At 43.7% G+C, this 27,933-nt stretch overlaps 1 protein-coding gene across 1 annotated transcript in view; it reads right to left on the bottom strand.

Annotated features, from left to right (window-relative positions):
* Positions 1–27,933, bottom strand: part of SH3RF3 (SH3 domain containing ring finger 3) — a 249,147-nt gene that overhangs the window by 69,217 nt on the left and 151,997 nt on the right. The window contains exons 2-3 of the mRNA XM_069770183.1: positions 24,190–24,465; positions 17,177–17,272 (exon numbers count right to left, since the gene is read on the bottom strand). Of these exons, the coding sequence (XP_069626284.1) occupies positions 17,177–17,272; positions 24,190–24,465 (372 nt within the window). The remainder of the gene's footprint in view (positions 1–17,176; positions 17,273–24,189; positions 24,466–27,933) is intronic.

Genomic DNA, 27,933 nt, shown 5'->3' with positions numbered 1-27,933 from the left:
TGGACAGTTTAAATTCATTGGACAGAAGGTACAAAATCCTATCTCAATTATTCATTTAGGCACCATCTTCTAATGAAGAATCATTAGTAAGTTTAAGAGAAAATGTTATAGCTAAAACAAAGCATTATTTAATGTTTTTGTGTTAATCTCTAAGAATCCACTCTTGCCTTTTCTAATTTATTGCCAGGGAGGGACAAGCAAATGTGGAACAGATTTTCTGCAAGTGGTTTATCCATCATGGAAGATAGATTTCTGAAACCCCACACTGTGATTGAGAGCAGAGTTATTCCATGCACCCAGAAAAATACACGAAGCGCAGTACACGCACTTGCTTGAACACATTCACATGGAGCGATAGCTGCAGAAATACTTTGCTAGGACACATCTCAAACTTCAAGTGTCCTGTTCCTTCAGTCACAGGCTGAGGCATACGTCTCATTCTATTTTCCAAAAGCCTGCTAAATATGTTAGCTTGTTCTCAAGGAAGGAAGTCCCTAAAACCATACAGCAGATAGATAGCCTTACTAATAAGGGTCATACATGTACACAGTTATGTATAGTCTGGAAAAAGCAAGCCAATAATTTTTGTCTACAACATGGTTCCCTGAAAGGCAGCAGTACTTAGCAATCTATTTCCCTGTCTTACAAGATCTTTCTCATTTAGCAGCAATGTCACTTCTAACGCACTGAGAGGCCGAAGGAATGTAGCATATTAGAACAACATGTGCTTGGACGAGCGTGTCATCATGATCTTGCAGAATGAAAATAAATGATGCGTGCAGCAGAAGTAAACACTAAGCCTTGGGTGGTGAACTGGGAATTTTTTTTTCTTTCCCTTTTTTCCAAATAATTTTAAGATGGAAAATGGTTTGCAGTGATGGAGAACAAACACATGGCTTGGTGAATCCCAGAAAAATCTGCAGTCTGCTGCAAAGTCTGCTTAGGAGCAAAGCCGAGTAACCTTATGGAAACTGATGTCCGAATCACTGAGAAGAAAGAAAATAAAACTAAATGCAATGGCATTAAAAATAGATGAGGTTACCAAAAAGAACTACGTTTTCTGCATCCCTCTCCACTCCCTGAAACAATTCTAGCTATCTAGCCTTCAGCTCCAACTATGAGGACTATCTTACTCTGATCTGTCATCTCTGAATCTCAGATCTGCTGTGTGTCTTCAATGCGCCTAAGGATTTCCTTCTCTTTTCTTCCTATCTGTCCTCTATGGACACCTTTTTTCATAATGAGATGCTCATGACTGCACCAAAGCTCCTCTGAAAGCAAGAAATGTAACCAAATACAGCCTTACTCAACATCAGAAAGAGTGGTAGAATCCAGCCTATTTTTGCTTATAAATTATTCAGAAAGCTAAATAAAAAGTGCAGTCATGAATTCATGGGCTTGTTCATAATTCCTTTGAAGTCAGTGGCAAAACTCCAGCCGACTTTGACGGTGGAAGGACTGGTACCCATCTGGCACCAATTTCAGCACCAGAAGAGTCCCTCTTGGAGCTTGTGAGGAGTTGACTGACAAACTACTTTTTCATCAAAAACCGAAACTCATCGGAACTCAAGTACTTCCCAGGAACATGCTGGTTTTGACAAGGTGTCCATCAGGAAACCGTTTCTCAGATGATGGTTCTCAGCTAAGACACAGAAATGACCATGTCTACAGTGGTTTGGGAGTTCACCTGGGTACCTGGGCTCCTGCCTCAAAGTCCCTGTGTGGAGGAACAGCCACAGGAGACCTGAAAGAACACTGCCGCTGTCATCAACAATACCCATAAAATTTTGAATTAACTGAAAATTGACAAGTCAAATACCACCAACGAAGGCAAAGGATCTCTTCAGAGTCAATGCACGTATCAAGCCTGGGAGTCTTAAAGCAAATGGCTTCCAAATTACGGTGTGTGACTCCAAGTAATTATAAATGGGATTGTGAACCAGGCAATATCCTGCTCACGTTGTTGCGTGGACCCTTGTCTTCTTGATAGCTGCACTGTGCACACATGCTACCAGACATGACATCATGCCCTTTTGCTCATTCTCTGAGATTTGTTCCTGGAAATATTGTTCTTGAAAATACTGTTTTTGTAATGTTCAGGGTTGTGTGACGGAAGCAACAATACCATGTCTTTTTTTAAGGAAAACACTTGCTTCCAACTTAATGTGAAAAGGATAGGGATGAAAGAAACATTATATATATATTTGCTGAAGTCCTTTCTGAGTCTGGTAACAAAAGCATTCTGGCGGACAATGAGAAAAAGACCTACATGCACATCACATCATCAATGTTATCTGCAGAAAGCACGAAGTTGGATAAATCTGTGAAACTCTTGGAAGCTCTTGGAATTGCAGCATGAGGAGCACATGGGAATGCCAAAGTAATTTTTCAAGTACTGCAAGGATTTGTCTACACTGAGGAAGCAAGAAGTCTTTGTTGCAGTGATTTACAACTTTGTGTAGAACAAGAAATCTTGTGCAATTGGGGAAAATTAAGTTTTATGTGCTGCAACTGAAGATTACCTGTGGGGAATCGCACACAAATAAATGTACTGCTTTCTCTATCTCTGATAAAGCAGTGAAATGAAGAATGAAAGCAAATGCCAAGAAAATGTTTTGGTTCAATTGCTTGTAAAAGGAACCAAGGTATACACACTTCAAGCAAACATTAGTACTAAAGGGTTGTGATAAACAGCCTTTGCCCTGTGTGCACTATATTTAGGAAACAGGCATTTTTAACTACATAGTCTTCTGGCTCCTGCTTCCCAAATACAAGACAGAGAAGGATTGCTGGATGTGGTACAGGATATTTGCAATAGAATGACGTCCCATGGGGCTGTATAGTTAGATACTGCGTGCATGGAGCTCCTGCTACAGCTGGCTACAAAGCAGGGTTGCTGGTTGTGGTGGAGAGTTGCAGCACCAGCTCCGGGGTCACACTGCGTGTTTCACTGGGAGCAGCCAACACCAAAGGATGTCAGCCACCAGTCACGAAAGCTGCCGCATCATCAGAGAGTTGTGTCCAAGGCTTTGGGTTCACTATTTGCCAGTCGGGGTGAAAATAGGAGTCAGGACGCGATGTGCTGTTGTTTCACCCAAGTGTCTGGTGACTCCCTAGAGGGACAGTTCCGAGATGTTTCTCTGAAATGGGAGACGAACTACGCGTGTTTGAGATGGGCAGCGGCACACCAGGATACACGGATCACCCGTGTGATAGGGAGCCTGGCCTTCTTACCTATGCATACAGATGAAAAAAAAGGAGTTGTTCTGAGCGAGATATAACTTGCCAGCCTGAGTTTGCATCTCGTAGTTGCCTTATCCTGTGGCTATTACGGTGTAAACTCTGCTTGCACATACACAGCATCTCTTTCCCACACAGATGTGCTGATGCCTGGTACAACGGCACAGCTCTCTTTTCCCTCGGTGGGAGCACTGCTTTGCATGCTTCTTCACTCTGTGCAGTGACCAGTTATTTTTAAACTATTTTTACACAAGATTGTCTCTACCTTGGAGACCTTTATACTTCTGTCACATTTGTTAAAAGGTGGGCAACAGACTGGGACAGCGTTAGGAAGCAGTTGCCGTTGCACATGGCATAATCATGTATATCTTGGTTGTGCAGGAAGCTTGACCAGTAACTGAAGGCTCTGAAAGCCAGTCAGTAAGATACGAAAATGTGTTTTCTGTGCTATACGATGATGTAGTTGCATTCACAACCCAAGAAAAATCTGACAAGGCTGAACTGTGACAAATTCCCTCAACTCCGCAAATTCTTGACTGAAAATGGCAGCATTCAGCCTCGCGCTCACAGCACGACTGACTGCCCCTCGCCTTGAGGAACCGTTTGCAGCCTTCTTTGGAGAATCCGAGATGTTAAAATATGATTGGGTACAAGGCCGAGGTCAGAGTCAAATGTCTCTCCACTGACTTGCCAACAGCTGCAGTCAAGGAGTTCATTGAACTTTCTGGCTATCAAACTAGAAAATGCTATTTGTTCAACCTCCTGAGTTTGATTTCTGGTTTAGGGTAAAGGACACGTACCCAGCGCTGTTGAGTCAAGCAGTGAAGCAGCTAGTCCTCTTCCCTCTTGTACGCTCCTCTAAAGCTGGATTCATGCTCTGGTTTCTGTCAAAGCCTGCTCTGCCACGGGTGTCACTGCTAGATAAGAGGTGTGCCACTTCTTCAGCGCCAACGAGCTTTGAGCAGATCTTTTAGGATGCTCAGGCACATGTGTCACATTACTGCAATAAAGTACGATGATTGCCGGCATTAGTCACTTTTATGACATCCATATGCAAATGTTGTTTATGTTAGTATGCTACAACTGGAAGGAATTTGGAAAACCACTGCTCTAGGCCATGCTGTTTGAGTTCTGAGATGGCAAAATTAATGGGCTAGTAAAAAATCTGCACAGTAGGAAATCTTTCTGAAAGTGCGGAACACTGGGGTTTTTTTTTTCTGTTTGTGGAATTACTCAAGCTCAAATATTTTCCTAACACATTCCTTTCTGAAAATGGACTGCCCTGGATTGCACCTACATTCTGTAGGCAGAGAGACAAGTTGTCCCGAGGAAACCGATTTTCTGCAAACTGTGACCACACCATGTGATACAGTCACACAGAGACATTTGTTAATAAGACTTCTATTATTTTTGCCATTAAATGCCAAAGAACTCCCACCATGGATTAGAACTCCATTGTGAGAAGCATTATGTAAACATAGAGCAATAAGACAGTTCTTGGCCCAAAGAAAGTACAATTTAAGATGAGGACAAAGACAAAATATAGATAATAGACAAAATATACAATGAGACAGTCTTATCAGCAAGATGGACAGAGGATTTTGCACACCATAAATCTCCTGTAGGCATCACAGCCAAGAACAATTTGAGAGAGGAGTCTGGAGGAGCAATGCTGATGCAGATGTCTGGATGTTTTTGAAGCACTCATCACAAAAGTGAAGAACAGAGCACTATGGAAGAAAATGAGAATTTGAAAAAACTGACAAAGTGATTGGCATCGCTGGCTGATCAAAGACAGACGTTGATCTTTGAGTAGTAAATAAAAGACAATTGGTAGAGGCAGTAATGAGTAATCAAAGGTTTGCAAGTAAGGGCAAGTTGTATGGGCTCTACAGGACAGAAGAGGGCTTCAGAGAGAAAGAAAAAAGTGGCAGCAGATGAGCACTCTGGATGGTCATGAATGAGGCAGGTCTCCATTTCTAAGGATGCAAAAAGGCTGTAGCCATAATCAGGTTATGAGACGATGAGAGGTTGATCTTTGTGAACGCTCACCAATCAGTTTGGCCAAAGACTAGGTAGGGCCGCCAGCCACATGGATGAATGGAGCCAGGCGTGAGGATCTGATTCCCATTGGCAATGTCTTTACTACTTGCCACGAAAGTACATTGATCCCTCCTTTAACCAGCGACACACTTAACTCTGACTGTGTACTGCACTGAAAACTCAGGTGTGTGTTGAGTGAGAGTTGCTCTATGCAAAATCAGACGTATGTGTCGCTGGAGTGGTGTGGAGCTGCCTTTGCTATGACCTTAATCTCAGCCCTCAGGAGCATTTTTGTGCCCTCAGGGACTTCTATATGACAAAACCCTGTGCTTGAGACAGAGCATGGCCCCAAGCAGTAACCAGCCAGGATTAAACCATGACAGCCCCCCAGCTGCTGTGGGGCAGAGAAGCTCAGTGCCAGTACCAAGAGCTCCCAGACCTTGTCATGGCCTGGGGGACTGCCAGGAATGGGGTATCAATCATCTCTATAGCCCTCTTTCCACCCCAATAATTCATATATTGAAGGAAAGGAAAAACAGGCACCCACCAAATCGATACAACCACACTTCTCTCTCCTGAGCAATGCACCTATGGAAGTAAAAGGCTTTGGCTGGGAATGGTCAAGCCTCTCTAAGCACTGGACTGGAGCAAGGAGAGGAGATGCTGAGGTCATTATTTCTACCCTCAAAGAGAAGACACACAGTCCTTCCTCCTTGGCTAGGAAAAGAAAAGAAAAAGGACACAAGAAGAAGACATGCCTGTAAATTCCTTACTCTGTTGCTGAGGCAGAAGCAGATCAGGGAAAAGGGATCAAGAGACATGCCACTGAGCTTTACTTTCCCCACCAATAGCAAGGCAGGCAGGGAGCACTCTCCCTCCTTCTGCAGGGTTGCTTTCTTCTCAAGAAACAGTAACACAAGGCAGAGCTGGCTCTTCCCTCAGTGCTCTCCCCTTAGCCACAGGGTAAGAGGGGAATATCTCCAGCATGAGTCCACCACTGCCCGAATGCTCTGGCACCTCTCCTGCTTTGTCCCAAGGTATCCAGAAAAATTTTGCTATGGACAAATTCTATTATGGAAACCTTTCTCATGAAATTTCCTGTCCACTTGATTCAATTGTGTCTAAACAGATCAGAAGACTTTGAAGTCAGATTTAGAGCAGGATACTCCCTCCAGCCTTAGTTAAACCAAGGCTAATATTATTAATCTTGCTTATGGAGTACCTAGTGTTGCTCTGTCATAAAATTATAACTTAATAAAATACATAAATTGGGGGACAAGCAGGAGGTAGAGGAGGTTGCTTGCATCAAGCCCCACATTCCTCACCATTTTGGAGTGATGGCTTAGAGCGCAGTTCAAGACCAGCATTGCCTGCAGAGTACCTGTGGGTGAGGGTTGCTGCCCCGGTCATGTTTTTCTGCAGTGACTGTGAGATGCCACATGTCCTCCTTTCCCATTTTCCCACTTTCTGCCCTGTATCAGAATGGATGTTCATGTGGCTATGCAGTAAATGGGATGATGGAACGGATATGACCGGAAAGTAAAAAAACGACCACAACTTAAACAAGTAGCTTTCAATAGGATTTGTTCCCTGATCCATCTCAGCACACAGCCACATGTCTGGGAGTTCTGGAACAAGGAAGGCAGAAGGAAAGTGTTGTCACAGAGGAGGCAAAAGCAGGACAATTCTTTTGGCAGCAGCTCTTGCTTTTGTCAGATTAAAATAACGCCAGTATCAAACTCAAAAATGGCACAGTGGAACATAAAATAAACAACGGCTGGTCTACTTTGTAAAGGAACAAGAACTCCTTATATAATTTCTTCTGCAGGATAAACTAAACATAAAGGGGTGAGCCTTCAAGAATCTTGTGTATTCTAGAGAAAATCTGGAAAAGATGGTGATCCCCAAATTAATTCCAATCACCTCTCTCTGTTTCTGATTTTTGTTTCTAATTTGCTTGTACTGATTCCTCTTCTGGTCTTTTGAACTTGTTTTTCTCAATGTTCAGCTCTAACACCTAACAAAATGTTAGAGGATTTGAGACTTAACTCAAACATCTGGTTTGGGCATAGCTAATGACATTTCTAGGCTAAAAATCAACTTCGTGTGTTATTTTTGTTGTTTGAAGCATGCATTCAGCACACACATGCACTCCCAGGTCTCTTTGTGCCTAGAATAAAGACAGTTTGACCATTCCAGGATCTGCCACAGTAAGAAGTCAGGAAAGAGGTAAAAACAATTCATAGCTTCACCCTATCAGGAAACTATTATTCTCGAAACTACTCCTCTCTGAGAGCTTAAAGGGTTAAGCTCAACCACATTTTGTGACTCTTCACCATGGTAGAATGATATTTATGTAACATGCTACCTTCTGAAAACAGAGATCAGAGGGGGGCTCTAACAGGCACCCCCCAGCAAATCATTTATGGTGTCACATCAACTGTCCACCCTGTCCCTCTGATGGAGGTCATCTTACCCACCACAGGCACAACAAAGGATAAAGTGTGCTTCCACCTGCTCCAGGTCCTTTCACAGGCTGGGATTTTAATATTGGACCCACTTTTCTTCTCTTTGGCACTCCCAGCACCAGTGCCGGAGACACATGGAAACATTTTGCCCTTTGCTCAGAGGCTGTGGGCACCAGCAAAGGGGCAGAGAAGACAGCCAGTTTGCCAGGGGCATCTCCCCAAACCCTCACACCCTCCCTCTGTGGGTACGTTTGGATTGAAGATCTCCACTCTGAGAGTTTTAGGGCACCAGGAAAGCTCCCCAAGAAGAAAGCTAATTAAGATGTGCAACAGGCACTAACAAGGACACTAGGAAACAAAATGAAGAATGCCTGTGTGAGAAATAATGAAATCCTCTAGGATTTTATTTTTAATTAACTGCTAGACAAATCAGGTATCTGTTGACATATAGCTTCTTAATATACATTCATGCATTAGCTCTAGGTAAGCGAGACTGAAAGATACTTTCTTTTCAAAAGGAAAAAGATCCCAGGAATTCAGCAGTGCTGAAGCAATCTTTAGAAGCTGTCAGAGGTGATCAATGGCTGGAAAAGACAAAAGCCCTGTTCTCGTGCCTCCTCTAGAGAGAGCAGATTACTGATGATGTGCTCTAGAGCCGCCCCAGGGCTCTGGGATAGCAGGTACGCTCAACGGGGAATGCTAATTTCTAGCCCTCGGAATCCTGCGTCGTCGTTGCTGAAACATTTCATTCCAACGGCTGTGTGCCATGAGGCTGCTGAGCACCGCTGGGAAGTCTAAAACGTTTGTTCCACAGGCAAAAGCTAACCCCAAGTAATGTGCCATCTACTTAGTTGGTCCTTCTGAGTAGATACAAGGCCAAAGGGACTGATGCTTTGCCTGAGGTATTCTTCCACTTGAAACACTGCAGGATCACATGAGTATCTACTTTTTTTTGTGTGGAAGACACATCTTCAACACTCATGGCAGGCCTCAGCTATCCCAGGAGCAGAATAAGGAAGTAATGGGTTGTAAAGAGTGCACCTAAGCCACCCCAAGATTTGCTGTACGTGTGTCTAAGCATTGCCAAAAGCTTACTCATTCAGGGCACCTTGTTGCTTCTGAAAGACACGGAAGTTGTAAGGTTCCTTAGCAAAATCAAAACAATCATTTTGGAAACTGATAAATATTGCCTATGGCATCAAAGAATTTACTTGAACGTAGATACTCTTTGCTGGTGAAATGGCAGGTTTTATGTGCAATTAGCATTGCGGGCCTTTCTCCTTCACACCATGCAGAACCCAGACTCGCAGCCTGAGCAACCACAGAAGACGAGCCTTCCCCTCCTAAATGATGAAGAGAAACACGCTCTTCTACAAAGAGTCTCATCTGACATGTTTTAGATGTCTCCATTAAGCAGCAAAGCCTATTTCTCTGCCTACGAGCACCTGGTTGTCTCCCTCAATGGTAAGAGGGAATCCAGACAGTTAGCTCAGATGTAGAGATCTATCTGACGTTGGTCAGATGGACTGTACCTAGAGACCTGCAAGGTCTCGCAAAGGATTTGGAAGAGTATTTCCAAGTTCAAAAGCGTTACTGGGGGCAGAACCGCTGTTCTGTTGTTGCTGCTGCTTCTTGGTGTGACTCGCCAGTAGGACTGCACGTTGGCAGATGTCTCTTCGCTTACCATCCAACCAAAAATGTAGAAGTTTGAAAGAAAAAAGGATGAAAGGACAGGAAAGAGAAAGAAAACACTAAAATGAAGGAAATTATCAAGCAAGATGCCACCATTTGTGAAGACATCTTGTTCTCTTTGCCCAGGGAAGTTGGGGGGTCATCACTAGTGCTTGTTTTGTAACAAAAGCAACGCTGGTACCCTAAGAAGAGAGCATAATCTTTAAGGCAGAAACCCAAACCCAGCATAGAAATAACAGAAGCGAGACAGAATTGCACCCAGGACCAGAAAACATGTGTTCAAGCACAAGCATAGTTCAGGAGAGTTGGAGGTAAAGGGAAGGGCTGACGGTAGGGCTGATAGCATGGGGAAGTGGCAGCACATGCAAAACGCGGCAGACCAGTGCCCAGTCGGTTTGTACTGGGAAGGATGACAAACAGGATTTTGCAGGGGAAGTGCTGCAAATCCTTGAGTGGACTACGGCTGGAAGTCAAAGTCTTGTTACCAGATCAAGAGCAAAAGTCAGCCCACCTTACTTAGGTACCTAACTTGCACTTCAATTTTTGGCACCTAGGAGGCAGCGCTTCAAAAATGCCCCATATGGATATGAAAATGATATATATATGCTTTTGAAAGACTCATGAAATGGGCTTATTTGCCAAGGTTGTGTGCTTAAGTTGGCTGGGCTGGAAACCTTCTATAAATAACCCTAGAGAGTTATTTTTACAAAATAAAATCTAGGGAATTCAGATGTTACTCATCATGGGGGGCGGGGGCGGAAGATATTCCTGAATGCGACAGCTGGCCGATTTCTGGTTCAACAGTCCCTGAAACAGTAAGAGGTGACAACAATTTGGATAGGATTTTGATTAACAGAAAGATTGGTCATAACATATAAATCTGAATAACTTAATTATGAGTTCACTCGTGTGAAAGTAGGCAGGAGGACAAACAAGAGAAGACCTGTAACTAAACCCGTGAATTCCCAAAAGGCAAATTTTCACAACCTACGGCTATGTCTAAATTTACGTGCTGGCTTTCAAAGCAGCTCACCACAGGTCTCGTGATTGTCTGGGCTGGAGGATGACTCAAATGTGACAGCGCTCCCACCTATCTCTGTGTGCAGGCTTCCCCTCTGTGGCACCCACCCGAGACGAACTTGGGAGGAATGTGTTCTCTGACGCAGAAACCAGAAAACAGTTCTGCATTGACTTGTCCAGACACAGCCTGCGGGGAGCGAGTGATTAGAAAATGTCTACGGAGCTGAGGAGCTCAGCTAATCTAACGCAGGGGAAACCTGGCATTTAAATCAAAAGGTGACAGTGCAGCTCAGCTTTGTATTCTGAAGATGGAGGAAAATCTTAGAGAATCTGCATGAATGATCACCTCATGATGGATGCTAGAAATGAACAGAAAACATGAAAGAAATGACTTAAAAGTAAAAAAAAAAAAATTACAAAAAAAAATAATTGCCCAAAGTCATGCTAATTTACATTTTACATAGGAAATTAAAACAAAGAACAAAAGGCTTTTTATTTATATAAGCAAAAGGGAAAATAAGAAATTGAGTGGTTATGCAGAAAAGATGGGCCAGAGATTAAAAACAATGTATATATATATAAAATACATTTATTATCACATATTGTATGTTTAATCATCTTCTCCCTCCTGACTGCTAATAGTCTTAGTTCTCCTGACTGACATCATAGTTATTTGAAGTTCTTTAAATTATTTTACTTTGTATGTGTGTAACAGTACTTTAAATCAGTAAGTTTTATTCATGGATTGCTGTGAAAGTAGTAGTAGGTGTACAGGTTCTTACTGAGGTCCCTCTTGCAGCCTACAAAACAACTTCTGCATGTTTTAGTTTGAATGTGAAACATGGGAATTGTATTTATACTCCATTCACGTAGAAATCTGAAACCAAAAACTATCTTGGAATATTCTACTATATGCTATGCAAGAAGAAAACAAGTAGGACCAACTTTTTAGAAACTATGAAGGTGCAGGAATGAGTCTTAAAACAATGTAATTACAAAATTTGAAAATGCGTATCAATAAAGCTTTTCAACAGAAATTAGCTGAACACCTCTTAGAGCTTACATTATTGTCAGCTTTACAAGGTTCTTATTCCATTTTTATCTGACACACAGAAGGAGAGAGAACAGAAAAAAATCAATTCTGATGTTAATGGGTATAATTCTTAACTCATTAGTGTTACACCTACTTACCACTGGGATGAATTTGCTCCTCTGAGATTTAGTAAGTCAGCTTTTCTAAAGTCATCTACATTAGTTTCCTTCTACCCACCTTTCAAAAGCCTCCATTTTTATTAGCATTAAATGATACTAGCAAGGCTAAAATGAACCATTTTGACAGTCCTTCAAAATACAGATCGTACGTTCTTTCTGCAAAGGCCACCAAACAAACGTTACTATCTAATGACTGTCTAACGTTCCTTTTTTTTTTTGAAGGATTTAATAAAGGATGCTCTGAAAGGTGCAGAGTATGCTGCCACAGAGACCACACATATATAAATGATGGGTCAGACATCAAGGTTGAATTCATTATGAGAGTCCCATAGGGACCCATCTGTCCTGCAGCTGAAGGGGGGAACCAGACTGAGGAGAGAGAAAACATAGACAAGAAGTGGACAGGGCAACAATTATTTACTGATGTTGAAAATGGTCAAAACATCTATTAGAGCTAGAAATAACCCCCCACATGCATATATGAGTTTTCAAGGATATAACTGTGATAACTGCCACTGGGGACACCAGGATATTTGGAAAGAGCTAAGCTGGGAATCTGTATATAGAGAAAATAACCCCCAAATCTGCCATCCAGACTGAATGCAGACTGGGGGCCACACTGCAGGAAAATGTTGAAGAATCCCAAAGTCAAGCAGGTCTATGGGCTGGGCTACGGGAAAGGCTTTGCTCCTTTCAGAGTGGTTCCCTGCATCTCCTCCTGGAAACCCCCAAGTCGTCAGATTAACTGAACACACACCCGGACGGACACACGCACTAATCTCTCAACCATTTGCATTCATCTGCAGGCTAGCTAAAGGTTACCCTCAGCAAAGTACATAGTGACACAGTTAAGGACAAATTCAGCTGGGTAGATGGGTCTCTGTGATGCTGATGATGACCACAGCTGGGATCCTGGCAAACGTGCTCAGGTTCCCCTGTACGGGTTAAGCTGTTCCAGGATGATTGGTAGATCCAGTGGTACAGCACAAAAATCATTAAATGTGGTGCTCTGCTCTGCAAAGCCGATTTTGGAATGAAGAATCACTGTTTTCTTTAAGAAATGCATTTGGCTTTGGATTTTATTTTTTTCGCTTTTGGCTGAACACTTTTTAAACACTGAATTGCAAGAATTCTTTTCCCCTGGGTCTCCGGGCAGTCTTGCGGATCCATGCTGCAGGGCACTGAAATCACCAGCTCCTGCCCATTCTCCTCCTCCCTCTTTCTCCTAGACCTCCTTTCCACCTTTTTCTCTTTTTGACTGTGAAGAACAGGAGAAGATCCCCATTACCCTGCTTCACTGCTCTGTAAAAAGAATTTTAAAACTCCTAATATTACTTAATCACAGCTTTCAGTGCCCCTGCTGCCATAAAACATTATAACAATGGGCTGGCACTTCATCAATTGTAATTTGCTGATATTACAGTCACAGTAGCGCTCGACATAATTGCCTCGCTCTACCACTGACTCGTAAGGCTTCTTGATCTTGGTCAATACTTCTTTGCAGTGGGGGCTGCAGTCAGAAATGTTGGTCTAACAGCTCAGCTTTCTGAATTTCCAGTTCCTGCCTGACTGAGCAGGATGCGTCCCTCCAAATACTCGGCACACCATTGCCCTCAGATTTCATTCCCAGACACTTAAATCTATTAGGACACACTTTGTTCTTCATTATTCTCAATTTTACACGTAGCAGCACAATACTTACAACTTCCAAACAAGAGATAATAACAGCAGTTATTAAGAATGAAGGAGCTAGCTTGAAGACAGTAAAATAAAAGAAATTTAGTTAGGACTTTGAATTCCTTGCAGGTCCAAAACTCCTCCCAGCAAGACTATGACTTCAAACCATACAGATTATTAATAAGGTATTTATTTCAGGACAGAAGGCACCTTGAGAATCAATTTGATTATGTTGTGTTTTTCTGTAGACGAATTAAAACATAAATTACCAGCCCAAATGACTTCTACTGGTGATGAAGGACAACAACAAAATAAGAAAAAAAATAGTGTAAACTCTCCCTGACAGAACATATTGTGTGTGACTCATTCTGCAAAAGTCACCATTGTGAGCTGCAAATATTTATTCCTTTTACAACTGTAGCTTCTCTGAGGTTGGGACGGAGATGACACTACAGAGGCAGGAAAAAGCCTCTCTGCGGAGAGCTGTCAGACACAGCAGGCACGCAAAGCACCCTTGCTGGACGCTTGTAGGGAATAAAGCACAAAATCCACGCCACGTTACGCTTCTACGGCCGTACGGACAACCACAGGCTTCGACAGGCGCCAGCTGACCAGCCCAAGTGCTGGGAGACCACTGGGGTCCGGATGGGGAATTTGCCCATCGCCCCAGCAGGGCTGCGGTACAGCCACCCCTCCTTCCCACCCCGCTGCCGCTTACGGGCGCAAACGCTTCGTAACGGAGCAAAAAAACTTTCTTGCAAGCGTCCGTGCGAGGGGTATGGCAGCACATGGCCAGGACGAAGTCTCACCGAAGAGGGGCCACAACGAGGATTACAGCCCCCCGTTCGTAGCTCTGGCACGCTCAGCTCTAAGACCCCTGAAGTGACCGGTTGGTTTTCTAACGCTCTGGCTGCCGTGGGAAGGGTAAGAGCTCTTGTCCGGGCCGTGGGAGCAGCTGAGGACATTAGAGCCTGCCATCAGGGATGCGCTCCAGGCTGGAATCGGCTCCATCCGGAGCGCAGGGCTTTGGATGCCACGCGAAATCCCACGCGCTTTGGCCGATGGGCTCACGCCAAGTGGAACGCTACCGTGAGAGTTAAGCTTTGCTTACGCTGCACGTTTTGCCAAGATTCTGAAAACCACTTAATGGACTTGGACAGGCTCAAAGAGTGTTTTTAGATTCAAGTACTACTTGTTTAATGCATTTATTTTATAAACATTGGCATTGAGATTTTCAAAACTTCTTTGGGATTTGGCCTGCTGATTCCTCTTAATTTTTAATGTAAAGTAACATCTGAAGCTGGCAACAGCAACATCATTGTATAACTCCAATGGTTGCGTAAGCTCATCTCATACTCAGAACAAGGCCTCCATCCACTGGGACGTGGATGAAATAGGTGGCTGCTGTTTCTGTTGGGGGATCGTTTCCCTTTGGCTTTACAAACTACGGCACAAATATTATGCCCATGTCACCCAAGCATCTCATTTGAAAAGGCCTTTCAAGGCTCCAGATTTCAAATTTATACAGATAAAACATATATGTGTGTGTGTGTATATACACAAATATATGCATGAATGTATATAGTTGTATTTATTTTATATATGTGTGTGTCTATATGAATGTATATGCACACACACATTCCTACGTGCGGTCTTCTCCCCTGGTGCTGGCTATCTGGCTGTTTGCATCTCTTTAGAAACTTCCAGCATTGCTGTTCTGACTCTGCACAGACCTACCTCCTGCTCCTCCATGGCCACTCAGGCCATGCTAGTGCTTGAAGAACTTCAGTGAGACATCACTACCTGTGTTCCCAAAGGGGTTTTCCTCTGAGGCTTCGAGCCCTCCACCCTGGAAGAGCAGTAATTAAGGAGAACGGATACCTAGGGGTGGGAGAGGGATCAGGATGCTGTAGGCTGTGTAGGTAGTGCCAGCACCTCCAGCCCGCAGGAAAAACTAGAGCTGGGGAAAGGTGGTGGGGTGCAACGGTGGCTGGCTGCGTGGAGGTCCCCAATTCACTTTTTCTGCAGCAAAGTTCAGGACAGTAACATCGCGCTCCCCCGGGACAAGAAAGAGAAGGGAAAAAGGATGAAATCTGGGAGAAACCCAGCTTTCTCATTTAATCACAACAAACTGAAAATGTCTTACACATTCAGAACAGAAGAAAACTAGTCATTAACTTATGTGAGGCAGCTGCTTTCCCAATAATGGCTCCTACACATTCTGGTTTTAATATTATTGTTCTTGTCAACCGTGGGAACGCAATGTATATTAATGATGGTTTATTCCAAATTGGTCATTGTTGGAGTTAATAATTAGGTAGTCAGGCAGTAATTATCTCTATTTTGTTTCAAATCAGTAACTAAGAAATCTGGAGAAGTAATTTTGGAGGCAGGCATCAGAGCCACACACAGTAGGGCAGGCTCCGCCGTTTCACTCCGGACAGCGGCACCAGCCTACGCTCGGGAGCAGAGTCAGGATGATACCGCTCCAAGTACCGGGCGCCAAGTGGCAGCACCTCGAAGAAATACATATGCGTGTAGTGCCCATCCGTTCTTTGCACCCCTGGTTTACCCCTGAAGGAGGAAAGGCATGGCCTGGCACCTGGACAAAAGAGCTGCTCCAGCGGGCCACCACCGCTGGCTGCAGTTCTTCTCCCCAGCACCATCCAGCTGGACGGGCACCAGCAAGAGGGCACAGGGAGAAGAGGTGGCACAACGGGTCTGCTTGGAGGACGTGAAGTCTCAGCATTCACTCCGGAATAAGCCTCCCATGGAAATGACCGCGGGAAAGTGCTCCGGACAAAGTATGGGACCGGCGTACAGGGAATGAGAGACCTTGGGCGCAATGCGTGGAGCTGCCCGAGATCCTGCTGGGGCAGGGGACACCCAAAACGTCCCTCCGAAGGTCTGTGCTTTCAGGGCATGGCTGAGCCTGCACCGCTGCTCCCCACCTGCCAGCAGCACCCACCTCTCCTCAGGTGCGTGCAAGATACCCCGACTGCGGTCATCCTCCCCTATTTTCCCTATGGATTGTGGAGATTTGTCCTGGTTTCAGCTGGGATAGAGTTAACTGTCTTCCTAGTAGCTGGTACAGTGCTATGTTTTGAGTTCAGTATGTGAAGAATGTTGATAACACTGATGTTTTCAGTTGTTGCTCAGTAGTGTTTAGACTAGAGTCAAGGATTTTTCAGCTTCTCATGCCCAGCCAGGGCACCTGACCCAAACTGGCCAACAGTGTATTCCATACCATGGGACGTCCCATCTGGTTTAGGAACTGGGAAGTGGGGGGGGGAGGGATTCGCCGCTCGGGGACTGGCTGGGTGTCGGTCGGCGGGTGGTGAGCAATTGCCCTGCGCATCATTTGTACATTTCAATCCTTTTATTACTACTGTTGTCATTTTATTAGTGTTATCATTATCATTATTAGTTTCTTCTTTTCTGTTCTATTAAACCGTTCTTATCTCAACCCACGAGTTTTACTTCTTTTCCCGATTTTCTCCCCCATCCCACTGGATGGGGGGGGAGTGAGTGAGTGGCTGCGTGGTGCTTAGTTGCTGGCTGGGGTTAAACCACGACAAGATTACACCAGAAACACTGCACGGGAAGCCTCCAACAGTAGGAGCCTCCAACATGTATGTCCTATACATTTTGCTGGCCACTTTAAATTGAATCGAGTGTACCCTGACAGTGGCTTAGCGGACACCAACCAAAAAAACCTCACTTTTCAGTTATTCTGGTATAATTTGTCCTTCTCATTTGAGAATTTTCAAGATTATCCCGCCCTCGGTAAGACCGGCACCCACTACCAGCTGTTATGAACTTACCTCAACGTAGAGGATAGGGAAAATGCCAATCTTGTCACCCAGCATTCCTTCTGCCCAGTTGTCATCTACCCTCCTGATGACCGTCAAAATTTCATCCTAAAATCAGAGACACACAAGATACATAATCAGATTTTTTTTTCAGTAGAAAGATGCCCGTTTTTAGTTACCCACATGACAGCTCAGGGAGAGAGTACGCAGAGGAGGCCATAAGCCAGGTAAAAATGTTCCCTGAATCCGCATCCCTGGTCCAGCATCCCACCCTGGGCATCCCACCCAAAGCGCACGGAAGCACCCTGCAGACCGCTACAGCTCCAAGGGCCTGGGCACAGTGGTTAGGAATAGGTAACTCCTGGCTTCATTGCAGGGACAGGGAGAACGTTTGACACAGGGGCATCTAACCCAAAGGTGAAAACTCTCCAGCATGAAGCTGCCCCTGTGCATCCAAGAGCCCGTTGTGGCACTTGGCTGCTCCAGAGGACAATTCAATGGGAAGCACCAGTAGAGCACAGGTAGTCCTGGAAACACTTCCAGCAAGAAGCATAAGGTATAGCACGAGGTGCTCAGCGACTGGCCTACACTGCTGATGCACTGCATGTCAGTTTTCCTTTTTTAAAAAAAAATATTAGGAGGTAAAAGTGCAAAGCAAGCAAAAAGCCAAGGATAACATAGTAAAAACCAAGTTGCATTCAACTGTTGGATCACCTTCAGTTTAGATACAAGTTCGTTTTCTAAAACAAATGGCATTTGAAATTATATTTAATCTAGGGGATCTTACAAAAATTTCAGCTGATGGTGAACTTCTTTCTGACTATAAAACAAGAGATTAAGCAAAGTGCAAATAAGATCCATACTGCTCAAGGTTTCTCTTGATAAGAGTTCAAATGTGGAACACACCACTCATTACAAAAACTCAGGTGACTAGAGCTAAACCCTGAGTTTTCCCAGTTTGAGCTGCTCAACTTGTCAATGGATTTCTGCTACCACGTCTGTCTGCTGGGGTTGTCCTACCAACAGGGCACTGCCTGCATGCTCCCATCTCCTATGGCCGGAGGACAGGAGTGGGCTGAGGGAGCTTGCTGAGATGCCATTCATTCTCTCATGGCATCCAATCTTCCTCCAGTCCTGTGCAGAAATGTATAAAAAAGAAGAAAACGTCTTCCTCCAGAAAGCTGAGACAGAGTTCCCTGCCGTTCTCACTTTATTTCTACCACTCGCTCTAGGAAAATAAGAGCTTTATATGATCTATCGCCCTCCATGTAACAAGCTATTCATGTTAACTGGTCAGGTGAGGGGAGCTGGTTTTTTTGCAGACGCTTCTCACATAGAAAAAAAACCCACAAATTCCTGATCCAGGATGTCAGACCGTGGATTTACGTTGATAGAAAATGACCGGAACAGGGATGTGATGTGATGTACTTTGCAGTTTTTGAACATGTGCATTTTGAACACGTGCACTTCGAAATAGTTTAAATGTTTCCTTTGAATTATTCATCTGAATGATCCATTAGGGGAAAGCTCAGAGAAACAGCCACAGACTGAGTCCTTCAGCTATTTATTACAGCTGGAAGGACGCAAAAAGAATTTGTGCATTTAATTTCCTGAAGAAACAGATAGCATTCCCTTCCAAAGCCCCATCTGCACAGACCATTTTTGATCTGTGTAAAGAGCTGACAGTAATACATCTCTGCAAATTTTCCACATGCTCCTACAAAAGACCAATAATCACAAATTTAGAATCTAGGTAAAGGGGGTAAATGAGGAAAATAAAAGACTGTGTCGCTTCAAGAACCTGCTATGAGTGTTTCTACTTTCTATATTTGTTCAGCTATTTTCTTAAAAGACTTTTTAAAACCCCAAACTGTGATGGATCTACAATTTCACTATATGTTTATACATATATAACCTTATGTATGCGCATACATATGCATAAGCATGTATAAATGTATGCATGTATGTATATATAGTTGCATATATATACACACACATAAGATAAGAAATTAAGAAAAAACTTTTTAACTGTAAAACCCCAGAAGCACTCGACTAGATTTTGCTAGGGGCACCGTGCAATCCCATCCCTAGCAGGAAAGGTTTATCTTGCATTGATCCTGCTGGAGGATGGGGCAGCAAACAAGTGACCTCTGAAGATCCCTTCTAACTTTACTTTTGACAGACCTAGGAAATGTGGAAGCCTTTCCATACACTGATCTTAGCTTGGCTCTGCCAGGTCTGGCTGCTGAATGCGGTCATACATATGAGAAAATCAGATAGCGGCACATCCCAAGATATGCTGACATTCAAAATGTGTACTTTGTGGGAGAGCAACGTGCAAATCCTTGAGAATGCTTTCCATTACAGATTTCATTTTCAGAAGGGTGTTGAAAATCTCCAGGAATTACAGCAAATCCTGAAACATCTTTTGAAATTCTTTATTAATAGAAAGTTTCTTTGAATTCGCAGCCCACGACATCATTCTATACGCTGGGCTGGTGAAAGCTTCAACATGAACTATTTTAGTACCTTAAATTAGTTGGATAGCCGTGCTACTTATAAATTCCTCGAAAGGTTCCCCAAAGGATCATGAATAGTAAAGAGCCACAGATCTCTTGGCATACCACTTCAACTTTCTGAACTTCACTATTTCACATGTACTAAATTGATTTCCAGGCAGCATAAAGGAATCCAAGCCTCAAATCTCATTTCAAAAGCCAATGGTATCCACTGTAGTTTGACAAAGGTACCTCATGCTCTTTTAATGCCTGTTGCTAAAGTCTCTAATTATTTGCTCTCTCCTACTCGCTCACATCTCTCTCTATTCATCAGGACCGGGCAGCCTTGCAACAGGCACGTGGGACCTGCAGTTCCAGTTTATAACCATTATCAGAAAGGTAGTCAAAGATAAATCACTTAAAAAGCAATCTGATTGATGGAGAAATGACCCCTTTTGCTGAGAAAACAGCACAAAATTGTGTCCTGTAACAGTCATGATTCACAGCCTGACTTTCACTCTAGTCATTAACGGCCATTAACGAAGCAATACAAAGCAGATGCGCCTGCTATTCTGCAGAGATAACAACTCCATCTAGAGCACTGGGGAGATGTCAGCGACGGCAGGATGGCACCGCACGGTGCTCGGTGCGCCCAATGACAACACTCGCCAGCTGGCGCGAGAATCCCAATCGCCAGCTACCGCCGGGACGGTCCCTCTGAGACCAGCAAATGCTGCTGGAATTGAACGCTAAGGGACTGGGATGCCGATCCGCAGCCAGGAACCAGTATTGGATGTGACGGCTCCAAGATTGGCACAACGCTTGTTAAACGCCGCTGTGGGCTGGGAATAAAAGTGTTGGAAAAAGAAGGAAATAGCCGATGTGATTAAAAATGCGATGAGCCATAAAGCACGGGCAACAGTTGACGTTACCTTGACAGGTTTGAGAGTCATCTACCACTGAGCCTTCAAAGGGCCACGTGAACTCATGCATGCAAAGGGTGGTCCAACACCAAAACAAAACTGTGGGCTGAATTTGGACTCGGTCTAAGCCTGGAGTAACTGCACAGACAGACAATAATGCGATTCCTCCAGATTTGCACCATTATAGCTAAGAGCAGAGTCTTCTTGCGCATGGCTTCTACCAGAGAGCACGTAGCCCAAGGGAGGACGGGTTATTTTTTAAAACGGAGACAGCGGGAGCCCAGGCTCTTGCTGGGATATCACATAAGGAGACATTAGAAAGCTGAGTTAAATGAGTATATCCCAAGGGCATACATTGAGAGTCTGCAGGCCACACGCTGACTGCAACCACGCTAGTGAACATCAGGAGTAACACTTCTGAAGCTGCTGGAGTTAAACCGGTGCGAAGCTGAATCGGGGCTGGAACCCGTCGTTACAGAGAGCAAAATAACTGCTAACCAACTGATTTGGTTGATCACTGCTAAACACTGAGGAAAAATATGTTAAGTTGCAGATCTGGGATGTTTTGTCTTCTTGTAGGCACTGCAGAGGAGGGAACAGTGGTGGGACCCTATACCTGTACATACGGCTGCTTTGGGAGGAGGAATTAGGGGGAGCAGTCCTCATGGTGTAAGAAAATGACAGGTTGGAGCTTTCTTTGTTGCACTGGATACTCAAGACAGAGGTTTCTCTGTCCCTCCCAGTTTTATACTTACACATACAAAATTATTACATTTGATTTATCTTTGGCCTTTTATCTGGAGAGTGTTGCGTCTAGAGGAGATGAAAATGGGTAAATGGCAGAAGCCCTCTGCAGCACTGCTCATGAAGATCAGCATAAAGCAGACTTGATTTTCTTGCAATCCACCTCTCGAGCAAAAGGACATCTTAATTTGGAAGAAAAAACCCCAACCCTTAGTAAGAGGAAAACCCTAATATCCTTCCTTTGTTTTCTTTTACTGCACCAACAGATATTCAGACTGCATTGTAACAAAGAGGATGGGAAAAAGCAAGGTCCAGCAGAAAAGCAACAAAACATAATGATACAGAAGATCCCTAAGTCTGAGTTCCCTTCTTTTAGTTTCTCTTCAGAGGAAAAGTCTTCTTTATTATATAAGTAAAATTCAATTACAAGTGTCTGGTAGGGTTAAATGAGTTGCAGGACACAAACAGGTTATACTAGTTTGTATAAGTGGTATGCTGATGCAACCCCTCTACCTGAGGAAAGAACAAATAGAGTAAATGAAATTGAGATCAGGTCCAGCACCTTCAGATGCAAACTGAGACATTCAAATGATGAATATTGCTCCAAGTGACAAATCACATCTACAGCAACGCAGTGCTCATGACTCTGTGCAGAGGAACTGACTGCATCAGCAGATGATCTAAAATCTGGGCTAAACAGGAACCTTCATCAGCGCAGGTGACAGCTAAAATTAGCATTGAGAAAACTGATGAAAACATGACGGTAAAGTCCCGAGATAAAAAATAGATTATTCACTGTCAGAGAGAACAATAGGCAAGACATAAAAACAGTTACAAGGTGACAGTGCGTGTAGTGGAAGGAGCTAAAGAAGAAAATAGCAGTAGAAGAGAAACCAAACCCCCTTGGGGAAAACACAGTCATCAGGGATAAAAGGATGCAGACAGTAACACAAGGGGTGAAATAAAGGAAAATTGAGGGATTGAGACTAGAGCTATACAGCAGAAAGAAATGCTCCATGTGAGAATGGCATTGGACAGCCGAGAAAATAAGAACTATCAGTATACAAAGACAGTTATTGTGAAGGAGGTATACTAATATATGGCACCAAATATATCAAATACAAAAGTCTAGGAAAGGACCAGCTCTAAGAAAAAAGACCACAACTGCCCTCCATACCTATTAAATTTCTTAGCTGGAGCAAGCAATGAATACCTTAAGTGGACAAGATTGCTTCTCAGAGAATTCACCATTGTACCTCTGCGCAAGCAGCAAGGAAAACAATGTGCCAGTAAATACATATATTTACTGATAGGATCTCAAAGGTAACTTCTGGCTAACTTTCTGTTAGTGCGTGGCTGCTACTTCTCCCTAAGCAGCCCACTTTCTCGCAGAGATTCACAGCTGCAGGGAGGCTGGGCAGTGGCAGGGTTTGCGGTGTTTGCAATCAAACGCTTCGCTTGCTATGGAGCAAAAGTGCTTACAATCTTTTGTTAAATAAGTATGAGAAAGTATACATTCTAGGAAATTGCGTTCTGCTGAGAAATGTTGAACGAGTGAAAAAGATGTTACATTTGGTGAGAAAATTATATGCTGCAAATAATTCATTCAGCCATAATAGGTAGCCTCAAAAGACGAGGTCAGTAAAATCCTGGTGAAGGATATTTTTATCATCTATTTCATATTCATTTCCAGCATAACTGTTATTACCTTATGTGATACTATAACAACCACAGACAGCTGAAATAAAACAGAAGATGACAACGAACAGGTTCTCCATGGCATTCAGTGTCATAAATTAACATTAGGGGATATGTTTTGTTTTACTGTGGGTTTCTTGATATCCATGAAGCCCATCTAAGGTCAACAGAAATTGCTAGGGAGGGGAGGGGGAGACAGAAAGCAGGTGGGGAGGTGGGGGAGAAAGGGAAAACGTGACATTTTAAATCCAAAGGAAATTACAATATCTCAGTTTTCTCTCATTCCAACTGGAATTTATTAAACATTTTGGTTTAAAAAAAACCAAAGACTGTTTTTTAAATGTCTGCTCTTTAATGTCTTTATGTTCTTAAAATAGGAAATACTGTGATATATGACGATAGCGTATTTCAGCTGCTAATTGGTAGACGGTATGATGCAATATACATTTTGCAGCTGAATGGCATTTTAAAACACTGGAACATCTGATTCAATAAGGAACATTAGAAGACACATTTCCATTAGATTTTTTCTGAAATTGAGTCATTCTTGCAGAACATTTCAATGCAGACGAAATGCATGCTTTTTAGACAGAAAAATATTCTCAGAAACCGTGTGGCCAGTTCTACTTGTTGAGTTTCACTGGCTTTATACCAGCCTGGCTGTATCTGGCATGAGCTATCTCACTGGCTTCTCCTTTAGACAAAATGGGAGCAATTTCCCAAGGATGCTAACGAGGAGCTTGCCCCGAGGGATGGCTTCACACCCACCCAGTCCTGCAGCTCAGCTGGTGTGCGGGACATTGCAGGGCCACCGGGCAGGGAGGAGCATTTATTTACAAGTCGGGAGAAGTCAATGTCCTTCAGCACGTTACGTGAGGGGACGTCCCGCTTAATAAAGAGAATTCAGCCCCGTCAGCCTGTCCCCACTGGGCTGTCTGAGCTCAAGGATTTTCACTTTTTCATCCAAGAAACCAGTTGAAAGAAACAAAGGGAGAGCAGGGGGTCCCTGGCAGAGCTGCCAGGCAGATGTCCCACCGGTCCCAGCACCGCTGTGCTCCACACTCGGCTGCCAGCACCCCACGTGCCCCATCCATCCCTACAGAAGCAGCTTTCTAAGCTTTTTTCTTAAAAAAACCCTAAAACCCCAGAACTATTCCCCTACCTTGGTGAAGGTCAGGCAATCCTTGTCTTGATCTTTATCCTTCATTTCAAAGTCGTAAAGTGCTTTGCCCTGAGGCGGAGCTTGTGGAAGGGGCTTGATACACTGGATGTAGCTGGCGGGGAAGAAGCCGTGGTTCCCATTGAGCTCCCCGTGGTACCAGTTCTCATCCACCTTCCGCCGCAGTATGATGATGTCTCCCTTGTTAAACTTGAGGTCACCGGGCTCTTTCCCCTCATACGTGTAGAGGGCTTTGCCATAGGGAAGCTGCGAAACGCTCTGGGGAAACAAAATATGCAACAGCTTTAAGCAAACTCAAGCCAGCACTGATTTCCTTCTTAAAGTCACTTTCAGCTAGAGGCAAACTGGTCAGCCATGACCAAATTACCCCAACGACTGCAGCTGAGTGCTACATAACGCTATACCCTGGACTTTACAGGAAAACTAGGATGCACACGATGGTAAGAATGAGAAGGTAAGTGTGCTACATCAGAGGAGGCATTGCAGTTCTCTTGAAGCTCAGATGAAACCCGTGGTACCTCTTACACCATCAAGCAGCATCTGTTAATTTGCAAAATATCCTGTGTAAGCAGGACTATGTATTTAAACAAGCAAAACTCGACACATCTAAGGTTAAAATATTAGACAATGTTGACCTTCAGGGTTGCTTTGGTTTCTGAGGCTCAGAAGATAAACCAAACAAAACAAGCTTGAAGATTCACATGGTTCTAAAAGTTGGGAAGTTGAAAATTTTTCATTGCGTTTGTTAGAGCAACTCCAAACATTTTTGAGTTTGAAGCTTTTAGTTTAGCTTTTGATTCTGTAACCAAATACTCTTACTTCTTTCAAAATCCCCAAGTCTCACGCTGTTCACTGAGGGCTACTGTAAACAGTTACGATATTCTTTGTTGCTTATGAATTAATGTCCCTGTGGAAAAGTGGAATAGGCAGAATGCCTCAAATCTTTCTTTTAGAACTAAAAACAGCTCTGAGGCTTTCACTCTCATTAAAAGAAAGAAACAAACTTTACAAAATCACAGCACAAGTGCAAAAAAGCCTAAAAAGTGAAAAGTTTGGTGTGATAGAAACAAGAAACCTATTTGATAGAAACTACTTGATTGTGAAGAATACTTCCCAGAGTTCACTTTGGCCCAGTGCAAGATTATCTCACCCTGGCTGCGACTGCATGGACAATTTCTTGGAGGGAGTATTGGTTTATGCAGCCCTTGCCCTTGCTCTCCCTGGATACTTGCTCCCCTCCTTGCAGAATCCCACAGAGCAGCGGGTAACTGTGTTGGACACAGCTGCCTGCTGCTTTGGCCCTATAATAGCTCTTTAACCCTTACTGGGGGAGAAAAGGTATATCGCTGTATTATCCTATCCCATTTTTTATTTCATTTAGCTTGCGCTAAGAGTCAGCTTGCAAGCCTCAGCGCAAATACGTAGCAGCACGTACCACAGGGGATGTTAAAAGGGTTCTGTAAAGGCAACCTTTCCTAGGAGTCTTTTTTTCAGAGATGTATTTATAAAAATGACATGGTTTTCTGTTGCATATCTACGCCTACGAGTAGGCTGTTCCCTGCTCTGTACACGGGTTGTCAATGGGGTGTCCTACAGGAACAATGAAAAAGTAAAGGTATGTTTAATAAAACACCCTGGTATTCCCCCAGGTGTTTTTTATGCCTGTACTTCTGGATGACATTCCTGTGCGTAAGAATAGCACTCGGATGCTTTCCGCAGGGAGAAACACTCCATTTCCCCACCCCAGCCAGAAAATGAGATGCTGGGATGACTTTTTACGGTATTTGTTAAAGCAACAAGCAGAGGCATTTTTCGCTCCCGACGGGTGCATTAAATGGACCTGCTCCGGTGGGGCAGGTTTTACGCTCCTACACCTGCATCTTTCGGCAGGAGGAGGAGGAGGAGAAGCACCGGCCCATCGTCCGCAGCCTCCGCCGGCTGCTTCTGGGTGCCAGATGGTCGCTGCGGCAGGCAGATACCACGCTGTTCAAAAAGTAAGTATCTCGAGTGCGCCTTCACACACAGGCGTTAACTTACTCATTTTATTAGGAAAGGCTTTAGTGGCTGTGCAGGTCTCGGAAAGCACGTGCAACAGATCTTCTTGCCTACAGCACACAGGGAAGGAGGCAGGCAAACAGGCACGGCTCTGCAGAGCACTACCTGTGTCGTCCGGATGGGGATTTAATTTCATTCAGATGTGTCCCCAGCTCCCGGTTTTCTCATTACCAATTTGCAGTTTCTCTTTTTTCTCTCTATTCTCTCGGATTTTGCCGTATCTGAATGAAGGTACCCAGTTAAAGGCCAGCATTTTGGAAGCACCTTCAAATGTAACAAAAAAAAAGTGTGAAAACGGAAAGAAAATCAACAGCCGGCTAACAGAGCAAGCATCAAACAGTCTCTCCCAAACCAGTGGCAATGTCCGACTGATATTCTTCTCTCTGCCAGGATGGTTATTTCCCTTGACACCAAAGCTCTGCCTCTCTCCCTAGCATTTTAAAAGATTAAGCATACAATACCATCAAACTCCTTAGGTAAGGCATAGATTGCACTACCTGTTTGAAACCAGAAAAACAATATTAAGCTGAAAGACTACGGAGCCTTGTAGTAATTTAGAAATGAAAGATTCATTACTTTAACTCATGCTGGGAGAAGACAATTTATCAAACGCCGAGTAAGACTTCTGCCAGGTGCGCACTGAACCGCTGCTGATCCAGGCACACGCCTGGCAAACCCGCTCCGTATCACTTACTCTGGAGCCAGCCTTGCTATTCCCAAGATCTTTGTAGCAATTCAAGGTCGGATCGCTTTCTTTGCTTTTTAACCACTTTCTCTTCCCAAGCCTCATTTTACTGTGTAAAAAGTCAACAGTCCCCAGGAATACAGGAAAAGAAACTGGATTTTATTCAGCCTCACACATCATCAATGAAATTTTTATGCAACACATGCTGGGCTTTTCTTGCTAATTAATTGAGCTGGCTAGAAGATGATACAGGTGCCTGTTTATACCTTCACCTGATGAAAACGCAGACTTTTAAGCAAAACAAACAAACTGCAAGACAAAAATTTTCACTTGAAATCTGGCACTGTTTTATTTGGAGACCCTAATGTGGCACCCCAGGGAATTTGCAGTTTGGGTGCTTGTGTTCCTGTTCTCTGCCATGGGCTCAGTAATGGACCATGTCATCCGCGGACTGTCCTACACAAAGAAGATTTGCACATGAGGTACTTAAACTACAACGGCCAGGGGGAAGGTGCTTCCAAAAGAAAATGTTTCAATTGTCAGCTACAGCTTTTCTAATTCTGAGCCACAGCTTTTCAACTAAAAAATCTGTAGAGGCATTTTTTAAATTGAACATGTTGTTTCGTGAAAAGACAATGTCGTATTGAAAAATTACTGCAATTGGGACATTTCCTCGCCTTTCCATAAGGCCAGAAGTATCCATTTTGATTTAAGCATCCCAGGTAAAGCTTGCATTTACTGTGGTCCAGGCAGAGGTAAAGAAATAACAGAGTCCTCTAACCCTTTTCAAATAAAGCTACATTTCCTGTTCTAAATGTCTAAGCATCTGCTCCAATCAACCAAAGAGAGAAATTCAGTATCACAATTACCAAAAAAACCCCCAAAATAAACTCTTGAAGCTTCCTTGCTGATATCTTCTGGCCAAAAGGTCCAGCTTTCAGTGGACTTTCAATGGTCAGATTATATTAATGAATCCTGGTCCCTAA

This window comes from Haliaeetus albicilla, chromosome 25 (genome assembly GCF_947461875.1).
Source record: "Haliaeetus albicilla chromosome 25, bHalAlb1.1, whole genome shotgun sequence".
Classification (NCBI taxonomy): Eukaryota; Metazoa; Chordata; class Aves; order Accipitriformes; family Accipitridae; genus Haliaeetus; species Haliaeetus albicilla.
This window is presented reverse-complemented; position numbering and strand designations above follow the sequence as displayed.